Raw genomic sequence first — 17,223 nt, 5'->3', positions numbered from 1 at the left:
ATCTGCAGTTCCTTCTTGAACATGGAATAGTTCATCACGGGAACAGATCCTTCAGCCCACAATGCCAATGGTTCAATGGTACTTTATTCCGTTCAGTTCAGTAAAATTCTTACTAGAACATAGACACAATCATGCATTAGTACAAGAGTGCGTGAATAGTAGATTACACTGGGACATTACGTGAAACATTTTGACACTTGGACTCGACCGAAACATCACCTCTTCCTCTTCTCCAGAGATGCTGCCTGACTTGAGTTACTCCAGCTTTTTGTGTCTATCTTTGATTTAAACCAGCACCTGCAGTTCCTTACAACATATGAAAAATTGAGACGTGTACATGGATAGGACAGGTTTAGAGGGGAATGGGCTAAACGCAGGCAGGTGGGACTCGCGTAGATGGGACAAGTTACCAAAGCCTCCACGCTAGGACTATACGTCGCCATTTTTTCAGGGCCATCTTGTATGTCTGTGCCGACCCCGATACCTAATCCCATCTGCCTGCACATGGTCTATAGCCATCCATTCCCTGCCTGTTCAAATGCTTCTTCAACCTTTTAATAGTAAGATTAAACGAGAACTTACCAGTTTGAAGTTTGATCTTGATTTTATGAGGAGTTACGATGAGCGATTACGTGAAGAAGGGCCGTCCGTCTGCGTGCGCGTCAATCTTCAAAGCAGCGGTGTTAAATCACAGATAAAAAGAAGACCTGAGAATAGTAAGATTGAAGAAACTAGAACTTCCATGTGACCTTGATAGTATGAGGGTTGGCACGTAATCGCTCATCGTAACTCCTCATAAAATCAAGATCAAACTTCAAACTGGTAAATTCTCGTTTAATCTTACTATTTTACTTCGGAGTCATGTGAGTGACTACGAGAAGATTTCAAAGCTCTGTGATTTTACGGCGGTTACGAATCCAGGCGTCACACACTGAATGGATTGACCATGGATGCGTGTATTCATTAAAGCATTCAGACATTACGTAGTTAAGTAAGGACACTGATGCTTTAAATGAAAGAAAAGTTTTTAAAAACTAGTTTCCCCTCCCAACCTTGGGGGTAAACTATGGGACAGAACTTAAAATGGTACGTGCAAACACCCCCAGTCCGGTAATAGGTTTGTTATAAAACCGGTGGACCGTTATTTCATTCGTCCATCCTGCAGCCACTAGGATGTTGTCAAGAGGCACATCCATTGCTCTTGCTGCCGACGTAGATGCAGCCCTGGTGGAGTGAGATTTAACCATATGAACGTTCACTCTGTTTCCGCCATTACTCCCTTTGACCATCTGGAGATGGTTTGTGTTGACACCTTCTGGTCTGTTCTGAGCCTCTGTGGTTCTCCGTAACTCTCAGATAGTGGTGTTAGTATGTTACCACACACACAACCGTAGGTCCTCTGGATATGCCAAGAACTGGATCTCCATCCCTGGCATTCCTGGCCTGCTATGTTTATATCAGGTTCCTGATTACGAATGTTATGTTGTTCATATTGGTGGTCATGTGGTCTAACCGTAGCTTTTACAGTGTCTGGACTCTTTGTCAGCATACCACCTTCAGGGTTAGTTATAGGCGGTCCCCACTGTCAAAGTAGGATTAGTACCACGCTCACATCCCATGTCCGTGTACCTTGGTCTTAGAGTTATTAGATTGTAAATTCTCTTCATGAATTTTGTTGTAAAGGGGTGCGTTCCTATCGACCTGTGCCCTGCTTGCAGCATCAGATAGGAGGAAAGTGCGCCTCTGGCACTATTGATTGCACTATAACTTTGTTTATAGTTATAGTACAGAGTCAATAGGAAACTCCAAGACATCTGTTATCCGAACTGTGTTGTATTTGTTCGGACAGTCCTATGCCTTGAAATGGCCTCCTCAGAATCTGCAGACCAACAAGTTAATACGTTCGTGTAGTGGATGATTACTCCCTGTAACTGGGTTCACTAGGAGGTCCCTGCTCTTGGGTACAGCCATAACTGGCTGGACTATAGTTCCCAACATTTTTGGGGACCAGGCTTGAGTAGGCCAATCTGGCACTACCAATATGCCTGTGGCTTAGTCTTGCTTGATTTTGGTCAAGCATCGGTTTGTGAGACAATTTTGCGGAAAGCATGCATAAACAATCCTCCCCAATTGAGGGAGAAAGCATCCACTGCCTTTGTTCCTGGATCCTGCTTGCAGGACACATATCTGGGTAACTGATGGTTTAGTCTAGATGCAAATAGATCAAATCTGGTATGCCAAATCGTGTAGTTATTTCGTTAAATACTGCCTGATTCAACATCCATTCTGTGTTGTTATTAAACATCCGTGATCCAGCATCTGTCAACGTGTTATATCTACCTCGTAGATTTCCCAAATATTCCTCTTGATAAACCAGTGCCAAATGAGGTTCGACAATCTATCGTAAGATACAGATTTTACACCACCCTTGTTAGTGGATATGTGCCACCGCAGTGGTGTTATCAATCTGAATTTGAACAAGCACCGGTTGCATATTGCTACAGAACCCCTTGAGTCCAAATTGTGCCCCCAACAATTCTGGGTAATTGATTCCATGTGTTGGGGAATTACAGACTCCTGCTCATTCCATCTGCCCCCACAGCTCTAGACTGTGTTAGTGGCTCCCCATCCTTAGCCGCTAGCATAGGTCTGAAGAACCCTTGATGGCTTTCAAGCAAATTCACTTTGAGCTTTCTCACATTCGTTATCCACCGTAGTTATTCAACAAAGGCCTCTGCTGGCAATCCAATAGTTTTGCCAATTTTGCCTGCATGGAATCTGAGTGTTCGTTCCTTTGCTCGCTGTAATTCTGGTAATGCAAAGGCCGTACGTACTGCTGGAAATGCGGCTACTATTTGCCAATTACACTCGCTGTTTACCTGATAGATGGCTAGTATTTGACTATCAGGTCATAGCAGGCTTGATTAATATAGTCGTTTGCCCCTAGGCAAAGTCACCAACATATTTACTGTTTTTGATAGTAAATTCTAGGTAATCAATTACCCTTGTAGGTGTCAATTTTGATTTAACTGGATGGATGAGGTAACCAATTCTATCAAACAGGGTTTTGGTTTGCTTTGACTGATGCTTCTGCCAATTCTTGGTGCCTCCAAAATGAAATTGTCCAAATATGCCATTACTATGTGGTTCTGAGACCTTTGTAGACCCAGAATTGGTTTCCGTAGTTTTGTCAATAGTCTAGGAGCTGATGTCAACCCATTTGGCAGATCCATACCATGCAGTTAAACTTCAAATATCTCCTGTTCTTAGTGAATAGACACCGAATAGTATGCATCTTTGAGGTCGATGCATGCCATGTGACCATTTTATAGGAAGCTCCTATAAAACAGTAGTTAGACCGTAACACAATTACTGTTTCTAAAAGTCTATACTGCACAAATGAGTTAAACCTGGATGAAGTGACATCCTCCATCTGTCACATGTCCTGAATGGCAATCCTGCCCAAAATTACTGGGCCTGCCTCGAAGACAATTCCAGTCCGAGTTCCAAGTCTGCTTGGAACCTGTGTATGTTGTGCAGTAAAATTATCACGTTATTATCTGGGTTTTTTTATTTTTTTTTTTTGTTTTTTTTTTTTAAACCAGTTCTGAAATTTCATGTTATTGTCATTTTGAACAAGAACACAAGAGTAAATTACCAACATGTAACTGCTCCACAATCCCTTGTTTCAGTAAACCCAGACCCACCTACCTCCATGGCTACCGGTGGTCTTGTGGTAAGCCCAAAGGCCCCTGATGCGGATTCCTTTTCTCTTCTTGATTGGGAGTAGGACTGGTAAGGAGTGTGGATTCCATGTTTCTCCCGACCTCTGCTTGGGTCTGGTCTGAAAACCTCATCATACTGAGCCTGCCTTGTAGGACAATTCTGGCCATTATTTTGAGTCTGCCTTGAAAGACGACTGATCGTATTTCCGTGCCCAGCTTTCAAGCTACTACCGGATTCAGTGAACTGCTTACCCCCTATGGAGGTGTGGGGTGTGTTGTCGCCTATGCGGATATTCTGCCAACTGCTGGCTCTTGAGGCCATATGCATGCTTCAGTATGTTCATACTTTAAATTCGAGATCAGTTACCTACTGATCATTCACACTCCCCTCCACTGAGAGTGAGGTTCGTAGGCAGCCCTGAAAACAGGTGCTGCCGCAGGCCCCTGAGGATACCTGTGCTGACATGGCCCTTCCAGTGGACCTAAATGAGATTCTAGCTTTGGTCAGACTGAAATGGACCATGAATGCTCCTCTCCTCAGAGCAGGAGACATTTGTGCAGCCCTGAAAACAGGTGCTGCTGCCTGCGGGTTCTCCATAATACCCGGGCTGTCAAGAGCTAGATTCCATCCAGGGAAGCACCCAGTGGAACCTGGATGATTGCAGAAGCACTTATTTTCTGTTTGTTTGTATGGAAGCTTATTATTCCTTTTATGTAAAGCATTTTGGTGTTGACTTAGTGCAATATAAGTAAAACTTACTTACTTACTTCCTTTCTTCTGCTTGTCCCTGGGAAGGTTTCCCCCCCCTCTTCTTTGTACTCTGATTCAGAGTGGTTTATTCCACATGTAGTTCCCCCTCCAATGGGGAAGACATTGGGCTGCCCCATGTGCGAGGTTCCCGGCACCGGCACTGATGTAGGCCGTGCTGATACCGTGCTGATACTTATTACGTCCCGCAGGTCAACCACGGAGCTCCTGCTCCCGCGCAAAGTCTCCTGCCGATTTTGCTGTCGGCGCTAATGTCGGGAAGCGAGGCTCCCGGCACCGGCACTGCTGTAGGCCGTGCTGATACTGCTCCCTCCCTTGGAGCAGATCATTGTTGGAGCAACTTCTCCATAAGTTGCTCCATATGGGAGAAGTCGTCCTCAGACGCTCTCCGTTGAGGGAGGGTATCCCTCTTCCCCGGACTCATCTGAGTCAACGGGTTCGTTTAGACTTGCGGGTGGCATTACGCCCCGCAGGACAACCATGGAGCTCCTGCTCCCGCGCAAAGTCTCCTGCCGATTCTGCTGTCGGCGCTAATGTCGGGAACAAGACCGTCGCCCGCTATTTGGAAAGCTGCGGTCTTCGGCAGCCGACATCCCCGCGGGCCGTCTCCTCGACATCTGGGCTCTGAAAAAAACTTCAAGCCCGAAAGAATGCAGGTAAGTGATTCAACTTTCCTTACCTGCTCATCCCGACGGCCTGGGAGGACTCAGTGCCTGCCAGTCCGTCGTGCGTGTTGCGTTCAGACGTAATGACGCGCACGCAGACGGACGGCCCTTCTTCACGTAGTCACTCACGTGACTCCGAAGTAAAATTGTGCTTCCACCACCACGACTGGCAGTGTGTTGCAGATATCAACCACGATGCAAAAACCTCTCCCCTCAGGTCCCCTTTAATAGAATAGATAGGGTAGATAATCAGAACCTTTATCCCCAGGGTGGAAGCATCAAAGACTAGAGGGCATAGCGTTAAGGTGAGAAGGGCAGAGTTTAAAGAAGATATGCAAGGCAGGTTTTTATTTAAAACACAGAATGGTGGCCGCCTGGAATGCGCAGCCATGGGGTGGCGCTGCAGGCAGATACGATAATAGCGTTGAGTGTTTTTTGGATAGGCACATGGATACGCAGGGAATGGAGGGATGTGGATCACGTGCAGGCGGATCAGCTCAACTTGGCATTATGTTCAACACGGACGTTGTGGCTGAAGGACCTATTCCTGTGCTGTACTGTTGTAAATCCCCTTCATCTCACCTTAAACGTGTTTGTATGTCAAACATGTGCTCTTTTGAAACCCCTAGTATGGGGAAAAAGAAATGACCACCTGGCATATCTATGCCTCCCATAATCCTACATGCCTTTATCAGCATGCCACTAATCACCTTTGATCCCACAGACAATAGGCAATAGGTGCAGGAGTAGGCCATTCGGCCCTTCGAGCCATTCAATGTGATCATGGCTGATCATCCCCAATCAGTACCCCATTCCTGCCTTTTCCCCATATCCCCTGACTATTTTTAAGAGCCCTATCTAGCTCTCTCTTGAAAGCATCCAGAGAACCGGCCTCCACCGCCCTCTGAGGCAGAGAATTCCACAGACTCACAACTCTCTGTGAGAAAAAGTGTTTCCTCATCTCCGTTCTAAATGGCTTACCCGTTATTCTCAAACTGTGGCCCCTGGTTCTTGGACCTCCAAAATATTCCAAATGGTTCTGGACTCCCCCAACATCAGGAACATGTTTCCTGCCTCTAGATCACCTCTCATCCTTTCCAGATTGTACAAGCCCAGCAGCTCCATTCTCTCAGAATAAGACAGTCCCGCCATCCCGGGAATTATTCAGGGAAAACAAGTCCAACCTATGCAATCTATGCTTTTAACTAATGCCCTCCAGTCCAGGCAACATCCTGGTGAATCTCCTCTGCACTCTCTCCAAAGCAGTGACATCTTCCCTATGGTGGGAAGAGTCATTTATAGCAATGACACAGACATTGTGGGCAATGTGTAGGTCCTGGCATCTCTCTGGAGAATTGTAAGTGTGCATTATACACATCACGGGAATGGAGATGACATCATCATCCCTCTCCCAGCAGATGGCCGTGTTTTACAGACAACACTGCCCAACCGACACAAAAGAACATCATTGGCAAGGTTTATCAAGTGACACTTCACAAGCATTAACCTCCTTTCAGATGCTAAAACACTTGGCGAACCACTGCCTGCATTTTAGATTTTAAAACGGAAATTACAAATTGATCAGGAGGTCAGCTTCAATGCCAACTCAGTAGCTCTGATGATGCAATGAGAACTCTTGGGCCCAAGAGTTGAGAACAGACTGCTGGAAAATTAAACGTTAACTTCACCAACATCCACACTGCTGGGAGGTTTTTCTGGGTCCATGGAATCATCCGGAATCCTTGATCAGGACCACCACCATCTTGTGTGTCTCTCTTGGTCTCTATCCTATCATAAACGTCCTGCTTTTTGCTCTTCTTCCCCCCCACCAATTTTAAGGGGAATTAAAAAAAACAGATAGTGCTTGATGTCTGGAGATTGCTGAATGGGGAAAGTGCTGAAACCAGATACAATTACACAATTTCATAGGCATTTAGACAGGCACTTAAACATGGACACAGTCATGCAGGCAAATAGCATAGGGGCACACGCCGTCAAAAGTGGCAGCACAGAGGGAGCCACACGCTGTGAAAAGTGGCGGCTCGGAGGGAGCGTCACGCTGTCAACAGCAAAGATCCTATAGCGAGCAAGATAGATCACTCGACGAAAAAGACGTAGTACGGTCATGTGCAGGTTCATGGGTAATTTTCGGCCCCATGTCCGTCTCCGCACCAAAGATCCCATAGGATACTAGTGCGGAGACGGAAGCCGGTTACGGAAACATCCTCGTAAAAATAAAAGTTATTTGGTAAAAATCTTCTCGTCATTTTCAGAATTTTAATTTATTAACACAAACTGTTCCCCCGCAACGTTGATTACACTGCGAGTCGGGTCGGGTCGGGTTGCGGAAATGGATGAAAAAAAGGCTCACGTTCCGTTCCGTTGTGTACTACACGTCAGCCCATTGCATTTAGAAGGAGTGGTCTATCTTGCTCCGCTATAGGATCTTTGGTCAACAGTGGCGGTACAGAGGGAGCGTCACGCAGTTAAAAGAGATAGAAAAGAGGGAGCGTTGCACCATCAAAAGGGGTGATGCAGAGAGAGCATCGTGCTATCAGAAGGGGCCGTGTAGAGGAGGCACCACCGTATCATCACGAGGGATAGAGCAGCAGGTGTGCCAACCGTCACAATGGGGCAGCTCAGAGGGAGAACCGCACTGCCAAAAGAGAGTACTGAGGTAGAACTGTGGTGTGGGAGGGAGAACATTGAGGGAGTAGCACCCTATCAGAGGACAGGACTTTATTCCTTTGATGAGTGAGCTTGCAGATGTGGAGATGCTAAAATTCCTATATGGCCAAGGTGGTGACACTGTTTCACAAGCTTCCTTGTCCATAGCATTTATCTAAACATTATTCCCTTATCTCTTATCATGTAACGTCCCGGGGAGACACGCGGGCCCCATCTACCCGCCAAACAACCGCGCCGCCAACGACAACCCAAATGCGCCCCGGTGGGCACGACCCGCCTCACAGGCCTTCCAGGGTGGCGAGGCCTGTCTGGGCCAAAGGGAGCCTCAACGGTGGCGGCGGCAGTGGGTGCCTCGCGGTCGATGAGCATGAGGGGAAGACAATGGGGACCCGGCGTGGGGGACCGGGTGTGGAGGGGGGGCACTCTAGTTTAGAATCTTCTGCCCATGGGATAAGTCTGTGTCTGTTTGTTCATTCGTTCCAGTGAAGGTGTTGTGTACACGGCAGCCAGACAACTGTCAGCAAACCAATTTCCCTCCAGGGATGAATAAAGTTTTATCGTATCGTATCGTAAATGGCTCAATTGTAATCATGTATTGTCTTTCCGCTGACTGGTTAGCACGCAATAAAAGCTTTTCACTGTACCTTGGTACACATGACAATAAACTAAACTAATTGATCTTAGAGTCAGTGTTATACAAGACTGAAACAGGCCCTTTGGCCCAACTCAAGGCCAAAATGCTCCAACTATTCCCGTTCCACCTGCCCTCATTTGGCCCATATCTCTCTTCACCTTTCCTCTCCATGTCCCTGTCTATGTTGTTTAAATGTTGTTATAGACCCTGTCTCAACTATCTCCTCTGGCAGCTCGTTCTATATACCCACCACCCTCTGAGAGAAAAAGCCCCTCAAGTTCCTATTAAACCTTTCCCCTCTCACCTTAAAGCCATGTTCTCCGATTCTTGATTCCCCAACCCTGGGTGAGACATTGTGCATTCACCCTATCTATATCCCCTCGTAGCGTTATACGCGGTGGCAGTTACGGTGGCGCAGCGGTAGAGCTGCTGCCTTACCGCGAATGCAGCGCCGGAGACACGGGTTCGATCCCGACTACGGGTGCTTTCTGTACGGAGTTTGTACGTTCTACCCGTGACCTGCGTGGGTTTTCTCCGAGATCTTCGGTTTCCTCCCACACTCCAAAGACGTGCAGGTTTGTAGTGTTAATGTACAGGGATTGCTGGTCGGCGCGGACCCTGTGGGCCGAAGGGCCTGTTTCTCTAAACTAAACTAAACCTTTATAAGTCATCCCTCAGCCTCCTGCGCTCCCAGGAATAAAATCCTAGCCTGCCCAACCTCGCCCTAAAGCTCAGGACCTGGAGTCCTGACAACATCCTCGTGTTGTAAGCGTCTTGTTATTCAGATGCAAAGATAATAAGAAAGCTGCTAGGAGGCAGGCCCAATATATCACTCATAAAAGAAGTGTGGACATCCAATTAACTCAAACGCTCCAGTTTTATTCTGCTCCTGCAGGCGAGGCCCACGGCTTCTGATGAGAATGACTGAAATCAACTCAGCATGTTTCTTTAATGCAGTATCAAGTCCCTGAGCAATAACTTGCTTTAGGAAGGGGAGGAGGCTGCTCGAACTCTCGGGACCATTTTGCCATGCACTCACATCAGCATTTCAATTTTATATACCCTCTCTGATCAAGAATTTAAAAGACTCTTGAACAGGTACATGGGATGGGAAATGTTTGGAGGGATTTGGGCCAAACGCGGGCAGGTGGGACATGTAGATGGGGCACCTTGGTCCAACGTGCACCACAAGTTAGTACAACTGTTCTGCTCAAAACCATGAGAAATTGGAGAGTTGTGGACATGGTCCAGGCATGAACATGACATGACAAGATTAAACCAACACCAATGCACATAACCTTACACATAGGCTGCCTCCCACTAGCGTAAAGTTTAAAGCTGCTTTAGATTTACCGTTCTGTAACGACTGCGTGCGTGACTCCTTTCCAAGGTTGGTGTGAAATCCTGTTCCCAGTGACGGAGTCTTCCCTGGACCTGAAACGCAAATGTTCAAACGTAAATCGTCAAACCCAATTTAAATCAATATAAAAATCAATATACAACTCATCTGGCCTGGCCACATGAACCGACTTTGGCTGCACGGGAAGCTGGTGCAACAGTGGGAGGGAGTGAACGAGTAGCAGATGGAACATGGAACAGAAAGGAACCATTCAATCCCACATCACTGCAACAGCAGCAGCAGACCACTCGCCATTTCTTGAAGTCTCCGGTTAAAACTGCTGCTTGTGAGACAGCATTCGAAAGTTCTTCCCCCTTCTTGCTGTCTATTGTGCCCCTGCCCAATAGATCGCAACCAATGGAAGCAGTTTCAATAGAAGCATCATTTCCCCTTATCTTGAAAACTCCAATCAAATCACCAATGAATTTCAGGTAGACAAAAATGCTGGAGAAACTCAGCGGGTGAGGCAGCATCTATAGATCGAAGGAATAGGATCAGCTATCATGACATGGATAGCGTGGATGTAGAGAGGATGTTTCCACCAGTGGAAGAGTCTAGCACTAGAGGTCACAGCCTCAGAATTAAAGGACGTTCTTTTAGGAAGGAGATGAGGAGAAATGTCTTTAGTCAGAGGGTGGTGAATCTGTGGAATACTTTGCCACAGAAGGCCGTGGAGGCCAAGTCAGTGGATATTTGTACGGCAGAGTTACATAGATTCTTGATTAGTACGGGTGTCAGAGCTCATGGGGAGAAGGCAGGAGGGTGGGGTTTGGAGAGATATATCAGCCATGGCGGAGTAGACTCGGTAGGCCGAATGGCCTAAATCTACTCCTATTCCTTATTACCTCATGACTTTATACTATAAGACATTGGAGAAGAATTATGCCATTTAGCTGAGGCAGGTACAATAACAACATTTAATAGACACTTGGAGGTACATGGACAGAAATGGTTTAGAGGGATTTGGATAAACGCAGGCAAATGGGACTAGTTTAGATGGGGCTGCTTGGTCGGCATGGGCTGGTTGGGCCGAAGGGCCTGTTTCCGTGCTGTGCGACTGCATGCTCTACTGTTATGTCAGTTGTGAGCAGATTTGCCCAACTGGCTGTGGAAGTTTGTTATGGGCCTGTCCCACTTAGGTGATTTTTTTAGGCAACTACAGGCGTCTAGTTTGTCGCCACATATTCGCCGGCGGTCGCCGGGAGTAGTCTCCTCAGTCGCGCAAAACATCGTAGCGTCTTTCTCGTCGCCGCTAAATTCTCAACATGTTGAAATATTTTCAGCCACAGTGGGTTTGCCGCCAATGAGCGTAGCTTGACTTCTCCTGACGTAGCTGCTGTCGGAGGTTGTCGCCAGGATGACATAGGTTATCGCCGGTTTTTCAGCGACCTGCTACGACTATGACAGTTGCCGGCAGTTGCCTAAATAATCGCCAAGTGGGACAGGACCGTTAGTTTTCGCCCAGTTTGCAACCAGCGTGGCTGTGTCACACTTCTCACATTGCAACACAACAGTGGATGTGATCATATCATACATAATCAGTGTAAAATAAATGCTGACTAACTGATGAGCTGCTCACTAATCCTGGCTCATTACCCATTACTGAATCTAGCAGCTGCTCCAGTGTTGGTTGAGGCACGTCGCTGCAGGAAACAAACCCAATCACTCACAGCAAACGCACTACATTGTAGACATGAGCCAATATGTTTATTTCAATAAATACCCATTCAAACCACCCTGCTTTTGTAGAGATTTTTAAAAAACACATACAGCATGGAAACAGGTCCTTCGGCCCACCAAGTCCACGCTGACCATTCAAACTAGTTCTATGTTATCCCACTTTTGCATCCATTCCCTGCACACATGGGGCAATTAATCTACAAACTTGTACGTCTTTGAGATGTGGGAGGAAACAGGAGCACTCAAGGAAATTCATGCAATCACAGGGAGAATGTGAAAATTCCACACAGACAGCACCCAAAGTCAGGATCGAACCCAGGTCTCTGGTGCTGTGAGGCAGCACCTCTACCAGCTGTGCCACTCAGCATTTATGTATTCTGCCACTTAACTAATGCTATCGGGTACATATCTCTCACTGGACTCTCAAATATTTTCAATTTTGTATTTTACCGACAGAAGTCTACCCTATTTACTTATACACGGTCACAATGACGTCACCTATCACCAAGCCTCGTCTCTTCTTACCCCCCCCCCCCCTTTCCCCTTGCAATATTCAGTCTTAATCACATCATTCTATATCTCTTCAACTCTCAGTGGAGCCGGGTATCATTGAGAACTTGTGCACATCCTTAATCTAAAGCCCAAAACAAGTAGTTTACAGCATAGCATAGAAATAACTACTGATTGACAATCTGCCCCCTTGCATTCAAGGTCCTGGCAACTCAAGACTGCGAAACAAATCATTCCTCAACAGATGATAAATAACATTGAGCTGTCCAACGCTTGCATTAATATAGAGATCAGCAAGAGAGGATATAATTATTTTACCACGATCGATAGCCAAGTGCACCAAAACAATTGTTGACATTGAGGCTGAAAGCAGAGAGGAGAAACATGCTCCCTTGTTCAGGGAACTATATACTACCATAAAGAGATGGCGGGACTGTCATATGATGAAAGAATGGATCGATTGGGCTTATATTATGGAATTTAGAAGGATGAGAGGAGATCTCATAGAACCATTAAATTCTTAAGGGATTGGACAGGGTAGATGCAGGAAATGAGTTCCCGATGTTGGGGGAGTCCAGAACCAGGGGTCACAGTTTAAGAATAAGGGGTAGGCCATTTAGGACTGAGATGTGGAAAAACATTTTTACCCAGAGTTGTGAATCTGTGGAATTCTCTGCCACAGAAGGCAGTGGAGGCCAATTCACCGGATGTTTTCAAGAGAGAGTTAGAATTAGCTTAGGGCTAAAGGAATCAAGGGGTATGGGGGAAAATCAGGAACGTACTGGTTTTGGATGATCAGCCATGATCATATTGAATGGCGATGCTGGCTCGAAGGGCCGAATGGCCTATTCCTACATCTATTTTATATGTTTCTACATTGTAATTCACGTGGAATCTGCAACCTGGTTGCAAGCTCCAAGATAGTCACAAAGGAACAAACTGAAGAATGTTCTCCAGAGATACTGCCTGACCCGCTGAGTAGCTCCAGTACTTTGTGCCCTTTAATGTAGATTTCAGCCCAAGTCATGTTTTAAGATGCAAGACGGATTTTAAGCAACATCAAAATAGGCGAATGAGGTAAAGCGCTGGAAGGGGTAAATTCTGCGCAGGGCCTCAGCAGCTGTCAGAAGGTATTGGGAAGGAAGCTAATCATAGGGTTGAAGGACATGACCAAGGATAAATGTGAATTATTTAATAAATAAAGTGAGGCATTGCCAGACCATGTTAACACCACCTGCATTAAATCGGGCGTCACTGCAAGTAGCCCAGCGTGCAACTCGGTCACAGCCTGCAGCAGCAAGGAGCGGCGGTGGAGGACATCGGCACTTCACCTGGCCAGGCCGACCCATGTAACTCCAACCCAGTGCCCCTGTAAGCACAACGGGCCTCGAGGGCCATCGTTAACACTAAACTTTTAATAAATATTTCAGACTTGAAGGGTGCAAGATGGCACTCAAAATGTGACGACGCTTGTGTACAGACTCAATGTGGTGTACTGTCTTACACTCTTAGAATGCATTGCGGGGATTGTTACTGAACTGTATGCAAAAAATTATTTCACTTATCGCTTACCAGGCTTTCGCTCCCCCTCCCCACAATCACTCTGAACAAGGGTCCTGATCCAAAATCTATCCACATTTTCCAGATGCTGCTTGACCCGCTGAGTTATTTCAGCAATCAAAAGAAAAACTCTTCTAACCCAAAAGAAAAATTGTTTGCTGAAGAGCTTTAGTCACACAGCACCGAAGCAGGCCTTTCTGCCATGCCGTCCATTGTCCAAGCCGACCCACTTGTCCAATGCGATCAAAATGCCCCATCTAAGCTAGTCTCATTTGCCCACATTTGACATATATATCTATATACTATTAAAAGTTTTGTCTTGTTTGTCTGTGAGATAGACAATAGACAATAGGTGCGGGAGTAGGCCATTTGGCCCTTCGAGCCAGCACCGCCATTCAATGTGATCATGGCTGATCATCCCCAATCAGTACCCCGTTCCTGCCTTCTCCCCATATCCCCTGACTCCGCTATTTTTAAGAGCCCTATCTAGCTCTCTCTTGAAAGCATCCAGAGAACCGGCCTCCACTGCCCTCTGAGGCAGAGAATTACACAGATCAAGGAACTACGCCAAAACGGTACACAATAGCGCAAAGAAATTGGCAGAATTTTACTCAGCTTTTCCCCCGTGGTCGTTAGTATCATTTGACGTTATATTTTACAAGTTATTGATATTTAAAGTTTTAAAAGCCAACTTTGAAAATAATAACTGCCTGTGTGGGAGACTTTTCTAGCAGCTTCCAGTGATGATATCACCATGGCATCTCACAGTGGTCCAATCACAATGGGATCTCATTGACACAAGCTGCCGTTAAGCTTCCGACAACCGGAAATGGCATCACAATGTGATCTCTGCTGCCAATACACTAGCTATGAGAGTTGATGGAGGGGGGAATGGGAGGAGAAGAAATGTTATTTAAACATTGTCTTTAATGGGGGAGTGCGAAAGGGGAGAGGTGAGGGACAGAGTGACTGAGGGTAGAGAAAAGGAGAGGGAGGGAGAGGAGACAGAGACAATGGGATCAACAGCTTCAAGGGGAGTGTGAAATTTTTGCCCCCCTCCTCCACCCCGCAGATTGATTGGTTCAAGGGAGCGCTGACGCCGACCCAAAAGTCGAGGCCGGGAAGCACTGACAACCCCCCCCCCCACCCACGTGGGAAGGATTGATTGCGTTGGGGGAACGGGTTGCGTCGGGGGAATGGGTGAGTGGTGGAATATTGCGTTGGGGAAATGGGGCCCCAATGGGTCAGGGGGATGGGAGGGGAGAGGGGTTATGGAGGGTGGGGAGTGACTGAGGGTACGGAGTGACTGAGGCTAGGGGAAAGGAGAGGGAGGGAAAGGAGAGGGAGGGAAAGGAGAGGGAGGGAAAGGAGAGGGAGGGAAAGGAGAGGGAGGGAGAGGTGAAGGAGGGAGTGGAGGAGGGGAGGGGAGAGAAGAGGGAGGGGAAGGGAGTGTTGGAGAATGAGGGGAAATGAGACGCGCCTGCGCAGCTGGGGGCTATGGGTGAGTGGTGGAATTTTGCGTTGGGTCCCGGAGTCAAGTTCCTGTTAAAACAAGTTCCTCTCTCACCTTAAACTCATGCCCTGTGGTTCTTGATTCCCCTATTTGGGTAAAAGACGATGCATTCACCCTATCTATTTCCCTCATGATCTTGTACACCTCTATAAGATCATCCCGCAGCTTCCTGTGCTCCAGGGAATAAAGTCCTATCCTGGCCTGCCCAACGTTTCCCTGTCGTCATGTGGTGGAAGCAGATAAAATTACAACATTTTAAGAGACATTTGGATGGGTCCTTGGATAGGAAACTAGTCGGGGGTACGCTTAATGGGATTGGCATGCATAGGCATCACAGTCAGCATGGCAGAGTTATTATACAACAAAGGAGCATGTTGTCTCATGAGCAAAGGTAAGTCATGCTTAGTTTATACCTCAGAAGAGCAAGGGACAACTCGATTGAAATAGTCAACAACGGGTCTTAACAGAATGGACAAGGAGAGGATATATCCTCTTATGAGAGAATCTATAACAAGGGGTCACCGCGTAAAAATAATCAGTGAACCAATATAACAGAGAAAACTAAATATTATTTCAGAGGATTATGAGTTTTTGGAAATCTGATCCTCAAAAGGTCAGTGAAAGCAGTTGAATATTTAGTCACAAGGAATTGCAGATGCTGGTTTACAAAATAAACACTAAGGGCTGGAGTAACTCAGCGGGTCAGGCAGCCTCTTCAGAGGAGATGGATGGGTGATGTTTGGGGTTGGGGACCTTCTTCAGGCTTTGTCCCACCCGCACTTCTTTTCCTGCTTCCCCCATTCTCCCCACCACTACAATCAGCTTGAAGAGTCCCGATCTGAAACGTCACCTATCCATGTTCTCCAGAGATGTTGCCTGACCTGCTGAGTTACTGAAGTACTGTTTTTTTTCTTTATGAATATGTTTAAGACAGAGAGAGGAACGTAGAATCTTGATAAGCAAGGTGGCAAATACATGGATTGACTCCAGACAGAATAAGCAGTCTTGCATTCCATTTAGGAGAGTGGGGGAAATGGGCAAAGTGGTCACATATCCATAACAGGTTTACCAGCGACTGCTGTGATTAACTGATGCATAGTTACATCTGCATTATTATGCAACTTTCTTTATGAAACAGATTGACTGAATTATGACTGGCTGGCTGACTCATGCACACTCTCACTGGCTCCTCAGGCATGGCCAGTCACACACAACAACATAAACAACACAGAAGGTTGACAACCCCTGCTTGCGAACACCACTCTCTGATGCGTTTCCAATGACCTGAGTGTCATATTAGAGGAGAGAAGCGAGGTTGAGAGACAGAGGGAAGGGTGGAGCTGTGGTTTTGGAATTACCACAGCATGCATTAACTATCTGAGCAAGGGACTCAGAAGTCAGTAGTCAGATATATATATATATATAATATATTGTGTGTGTGTGTGTGTGTGTGTGTGTGTGTGTGTGTGTGTGTGCGTGAGTGCGTGCGTGTGTGTGTGTGTGTGTGTGTGTGTGTGTGTGTGTGTGCATGTGTGTCTGTCTGTGCGCATGTGTCTCTGTGTGTCTGTCTGTCTGTCTGTGCGTGTGTCTGTCTGTGTGTGTGTGTCTGTCTGTGTGTGTGTGTCTGTCTGTGTGTGTGTGTGTCTGTCTGTGTGTCTGTGTCTGTCTGTGTGTCTGTGTGTCTGTCTGACTGTCTGACTGTGTGTCTGTCTGTGTGTGTGTCTATATATATATATATATGAATCACCTCCGAAACACAAAGCAAACCCTCAGTAAAACAAGGGCTTCTGCTTGGCTCACATTCTGCTCAGCGGGAAGTCAAAGGGGAAGACGTTTTTGGATGTTTGCTGTATACAATGAGATGTCAGCACAAGAACGTCATTCACGGTCACGGCTTCAATCAGGGGATTTTCAAAGCTGCTTTGAAGCCGTTTCTATCACAGTACAGATGGGCCTCACAGAGTGGGGGCAACTGCGACTGCCAGCAACAGACAGTAAGGGAATGGCTGGCAACAAGGAACCGCAGGTGCTGGTTTACAAAGACAAAATATGGCTAGTTAACTCACCTTTCGAGTCCCTG

General features: G+C 46.6%; 1 protein-coding gene across 2 annotated transcripts in view; it reads right to left on the bottom strand.

The window, feature by feature from the left end:
- Nucleotides 1-17,223, bottom strand: part of brf1 (BRF1 RNA polymerase III transcription initiation factor subunit) — a 340,666-nt gene that overhangs the window by 271,176 nt on the left and 52,267 nt on the right. For both annotated transcript variants that reach the window (XM_033027515.1, XM_033027516.1), the window contains one exon: nt 9,835-9,915. In XM_033027515.1, coding sequence (XP_032883406.1) covers nt 9,835-9,915 — 81 coding nt within the window. The remainder of the gene's footprint in view (nt 1-9,834; nt 9,916-17,223) is intronic.

The sequence above is a fragment of the Amblyraja radiata genome, chromosome 9 (genome assembly GCF_010909765.2).
Source record: "Amblyraja radiata isolate CabotCenter1 chromosome 9, sAmbRad1.1.pri, whole genome shotgun sequence".
Classification (NCBI taxonomy): domain Eukaryota; kingdom Metazoa; phylum Chordata; class Chondrichthyes; order Rajiformes; family Rajidae; genus Amblyraja; species Amblyraja radiata.
The sequence above is the reverse complement of the archived record's forward strand: the minus strand, read 5'-3'. Positions and strand labels throughout refer to the sequence as shown.